This window comes from Aplysia californica, unplaced genomic scaffold (assembly GCF_000002075.1).
Source record: "Aplysia californica isolate F4 #8 unplaced genomic scaffold, AplCal3.0 scaffold00696, whole genome shotgun sequence".
NCBI lineage: Eukaryota > Metazoa > Mollusca > Gastropoda > Aplysiida > Aplysiidae > Aplysia > Aplysia californica.
The window spans coordinates 376,330-381,470 of record NW_004797966.1 but is presented as its reverse complement, the minus strand read 5'-3'; the positions used below and the strand labels follow the sequence as shown (position 1 = coordinate 381,470).

At 42.7% G+C, this 5,141-nt stretch overlaps 1 protein-coding gene across 1 annotated transcript in view; it reads left to right on the top strand.

Moving 5' to 3' along the window:
- LOC106013169 (sodium-dependent glucose transporter 1) overlaps positions 1 to 5,141 on the top strand; it is a gene marked incomplete in the record, with an annotated part of 16,228 nt that overhangs the window by 6,090 nt on the left and 4,997 nt on the right. The window contains 1 exon segment of the mRNA XM_013088176.2: positions 1,434 to 1,918. Coding sequence (XP_012943630.1) covers positions 1,625 to 1,918 — 294 coding nt within the window.

The following is a 5,141-nucleotide window of genomic DNA, read 5'->3' as shown; positions in this document are numbered from 1 at the left end:
CCTTTTTGCCCCTCCCCCCAAAAAAGAATTAATAAATTAAAAAATAAAATAAAATGAAAATAAAAATAAAATAAAAATAAGCTCAAAGCTGCGCTCGAAGAGGTCTGCAAAGCTGTAACAGGAGCTCATGTGGTGGAGAGATTAAGATGTTCACCTCTCATTTTATAGGTCTTGGGTTCGAATCTGGACAGCGACGGACCATTTTCTTCTCCAGACTTTTTCTCCTTCCACTTCTTTTCCTGCTCTCTAGCAATGTTCTGTCGTCTGCTTTCCTCTCCACTTTCTGCCCCCCATCCCTTCACCCCTCTGCCCCCTCCTCTGGGCCCCTGATTCTTTCTGCAGCCTTTCTACTGCTACTCCTTGACTCCTTCTTACTGTTGTCTATCAACAACACACTTGATCTTATGGTAGGTAAGAGCTACATCTAGCCTTCTCGGATAAGGGCGAAAAATGTCGGAGGTCCAGTGTGTTCAAGTTGTGCACGTTGAAGATCTCTCGGTTGTCCAAAATCGATAAGAGTAGGCTTCGGCAGCCGCCCGGGTAAAGTTCAAAATGTCCTACCTAGTGAAAATGTTTAATGTGTCCCGTGCGCTCATATGACCTTATGCAGTTGCGAGCGCCGTAAAACTGTTACAAAAACAAAACAAAACAAAACAAAAACAAAGGAAAAAGAAAAGCTACGACACAGCGCACAGAGTTGTACATGGGGCCAATGACCGAGTTTCTCGGTGACCTAGCTCAGTCAACGGTTTCACGTTTCCCTCTTTTGATGGGCAGGCATTGGGGAGACTGTGTAACGAACACCCCCCCCCCCCATTCATAAACAGCGGCTGAGTGTACCTATGCAGGAAAGGTGTAAAGGTGGCCTTTTGTGGCAGGGGCAAGGTGGGGGAGATCTGAAGGTGTCTGTCAATGCCCGGTGTGGTCCGTGGCAAAATACTGCCTGGACCGATCCCTCAGATCTCATGGAGCTGGGAAAGGTTGCGCTCCTCCCCGGTAAACATTGTTAAAGATATAAGAAACTTTAACTCATTAACGACGCACATTATTCTGGTCACTGGACAACGCTTCAAGTTTCAAGTTGAAGACGCGCTGTGTCGGGGTGCTTTGAAAGAATCATACTCCGTTATTGTAACATAATAATATTATTCTCAATTCTGTTTTCTGTATCTAAACTTTATAAAGGCAAGCACGTAACTGCATGCATACTATGAACTAGATCTACGCACATAATTTGTGTCTCTGATTTGTGTATGATGGTTCGAAATGTGTGAAGCAACGTTGTCTTTGCTTAGCTACTGATCAAGTAGGCCCTATAACATAATATGTCTGGAAAGAGTTAAAAGTTAAAAGACTTGGATAGGTTACCTGTTGTGTGTTTGGCTATCTGAGCAATACATTCATGATGTGTTTGTGTCTCTTGCTTTCCTCAGATCATTCGGTGACATTCTCCTTCCCCCCAACCCGCACGCTCTTCTCCCTTCCTCGTTCTGCTCCTCCTCTTCCTCCTCCCGTCAATGAGGTGGTTTGCGTCACATGAGTTTGCCTCCTGAGAACGGTATTAAAGAGGCTGTGATTTGGATACGCGAGCCATTTCTTGTCGTGCTGGGTGAGCCGGCTTGTGATGACGCCAGGGACTCACAGGGGGTTCCCAGCCAAGACGATAGACGAGAACGGCGCTGAAAGTAATGGCCTGGTTTCCTCTCGGTATCACGTGACGAACGGCGCAGACAGCAACGACGCGAGCGTCAAAGACCAGGAGGAGGCGGCAAAGTTATCTGGTGGTGTTGGGACCGCCGAGGCTGAGGAGACGGCGTTCATGAAGGAGAAGATGAAGAAGGAAGCTGGAGGCTTCTGGGCCACGCTAAGGCAGAACATCGCACTCACGGGCAGTAACAGTTTTGCCCTGTTTGTGTTGGTGAGTCCGACTGTCTCTAGGAAAGCTTGTTTGGGTTTGTGTCTTTTTTTTTCTTCTTCATTAGTTCCAGATTGTTTGTTGTTGGTTTGTTGAGGGTTGTTGTTGTTTTTTTTTGTGTGTTGTTTTTTGTTGTTGTTGTTTTTTGTGTGTGTGTTGTTGTTGTTGTTGTTGTTGTTTTGTGTTTGTTTTGTGTTGGGTTTTTTTTGGTTGTTTTTTTTTTTTGGGGGGGGGGGTAATATGTATTTTTATTCTGCTTTGTTTTGATCCAACGTTGTTATTTAAGTTGGTCGCTTTTAAGCACAAGGGGGCTATCCCGAAACTGCTGTTTTGAGAAAATCGAAGGAAAAGTTTTTCCCCCTTATTCAGTTTCTTTAAAAGACAAGGAGAGTTTTCGCTATAACCAAACGAATATATATACACACCAATGAAACCAAACTTCTCCTATAGATAGGGCAATGCCCACTTTCGGTGTAGGTCAAGACTTCTGGAAACCCCCGAAACATGGGTTAGCCCGCTAGTCCTTAAAAGCGACCAGTTTATTTGGGGACTTTTTTCCAATGTTTTATAATAAGGGAGGGGAGGGAGAGGCAGTGATTCAGTGTATCTGTAGGTTACTCTTTTTTTCTTTATCTGTGGCATTTCTGTCCCTCTCGTGGGTGATTGACGGGCGCAATGGTGTGGTTTACTTCTTTCATATCAAGCATTCATTGTCCTTAAATATCTCCTCCTCCTTCTTTTCTTTGCTTGTTACTCTCTGATTACACTTCTAATCTTAGGCTGTTATATGACGCATTTTTATTGCAAGTGCCGTAAAACTCGTACAAAAACAAAAACTGTCTATCTGTCTGACTTTCTCCTTTAGCTCAATGGTCTATTGTTATGGTCATGTGTTTTGCCTTACACAGACGCTGAAATAAGATACGAGATTGGGGTGACTTGGTGGGTGGTTGGCGGATGCTCTAGTGTGGTTTGCTTCTTCTTTCATATCAAACATCAATCGTCTTTTTTATCTCCCCTACTTCTTTTGTGTGTTTGTAACTCTCTTGTAACTCCTCCTATCTTCGGCACTTATATGACCTAATTATGTTGCAAGTGCCGTGAAACTCTTACTAATACAAAGGGGTGATTTGTTAAAGTAGTGAGGGAGAAGAGAAGGGGTCGTCCATGAGAGAACAGTGCGGTATGTCAAATCTGTTTGCTCGCGGGCATCCCTTTTGTTGTGTACAGTCAGACTAGATCTACGAAATCCCATCAAACCTATCGTATCTATAATTAATTTAACTGAGTTTATATCGCATGAAGCATTTATTTCTACTCAGTTTGGTGTTTATTGTTTGTGTGCGTGCCTGGTGGAAGGTACCGTATTATGACACGTCTTGAGGATGTGCGTTTTATGGTGTAGAAATCATATCTGAACAACTTGATTCTTGAATTATTAAAATAGCCTATAGTTCTTTGTGAGATCTGGTTAATGTTGTCAGGTAGGGTGCAGAAACAAATCTATGAGAAAAATGGCTTTAAAGTTTCCTTTAGATCTGTCTCGAGTTCTACTCCTATTGAATATCGACCAATCGGTCAGCCTGGTTGTTTGTCTCTGAAACATTTCGCAATAGACTGTCACTACGCAAAGTGCGACTTAAAAAGCAGTTTAAGGCAATTACACAGTTTTAAAGTGTCATTGAAACATTACCAAGCTAAGCCACGGTCAATTAGAAGTAAAATTGTTACCAAATTGGCTCGGCTTTGCTCACGAAGTGTAAGAGGGTACGTGTGTATGCTAGAAGCTTTAAAACACGACTCGAAAGGATACAAGCTTACCTCAGTTTTAATATGTGATGTCAAGGAGTTGATTTTTATGAATGAGCCGTATAAATCTTCGTCAACGACAATGCTAGAAATTTCGAAGAGTGGATTTGTGGCTTTGTTTTGCTCATGGAGTGAAAAAGGGAACAAATCAATGTGCATTACCTGCCAACCCTTACTGTTTTGTTCCAACTTTCCAGATTGATAGAAGTAACAGGTTGACCTGAAGTTTGGCATGCGATGTGATGGAGTTTGTTTATGTGAATGAGCCGTAGGCCTTTCATGCAATCTCCGTTATTACGTAAGATTACTCGTGTTTAACAAAAAATATATTCTTCCAAAATACACGTTTTTGCTTTGTAATAAATGCTCAGCCTTGTAAACATCGGAAGACGAAAGGCTAAAGATTGAGTTTTTAAAGAGCTCAAATTTTTGTATTAAAAAGATGATTTATGACCTTTATTGTCCGTATCTCAGTTCAAGAAAGTGCGTCTTACGGTATCTTTCACCAAGCGCGCACACATTTTAAACAAAAATAGGTTGAAGAGGTGCTGAGTCATAGGGAACTTCATGATGACTATGAACATTTGGATGACAAAGTTGGTGCAAAGGTAAAAATAGTCTTTCTGTGTACTAAGATACAGACCGAAGGGCTAGAACCCAAATGGCCGCTGGATCGGGAAAGTAAAAGTAAAAGTAAAGTAAGTGTACTAAGATTTGATCCGTAGAATAATTATGAAGGTAAAATACTATGCCACATAAAATTACGTAGCCAGTTTTGTGTTCCAGTTTTTCAGCAACACAAATTTCGCTGTACCCCCGCTCTTGTTTAACCTATTTGCATAAATAAATACCACTCGGAGTAGAAATGAATGTTCCATGCAAGAAACGTTCAGTTTGATTATTTATAACTAACACGGATTGGCTGGAGTTTGGTGGATCTTTGTTTGACCGAAAACAACCGCGAGGTGCCGAGGGTCAACTCGGAACTGGAACGCTGTATGCTAATAAAACCGAGTGCCCTTTGAGGATGGGATCGGATCGGATCAGGTCGGGTCGGGTCGGGTTGGGTCGGGTCGGGTCGGGTTGAGTTGGGTCGATCGCCCGACTCTTCACCTGAAAACAAACATGTTAGCTTTTGAGGTGACGAGTTGGGTGTGATCGGCTTGTGCCACGATAGCGGCTTTGCGCCTTCAATCTGGCTGTCAAACCGACCCGACCCGACCCGACCCGACCCGATCCCCCCATGGGCACCCCGTCTAAGAGTCAAGGAAGGAGAGAGGAAATGATCTACTACTTTTCCATCGGATCTAGACTTCCTTGAATATACTCCAAGGAAATGGTTGGGTGTGTCTTACTTTTTTGTTACAGGTGTGATAGTTTTATGGTGTAAAATAAAACGTATAGAGTTAACGCTTCT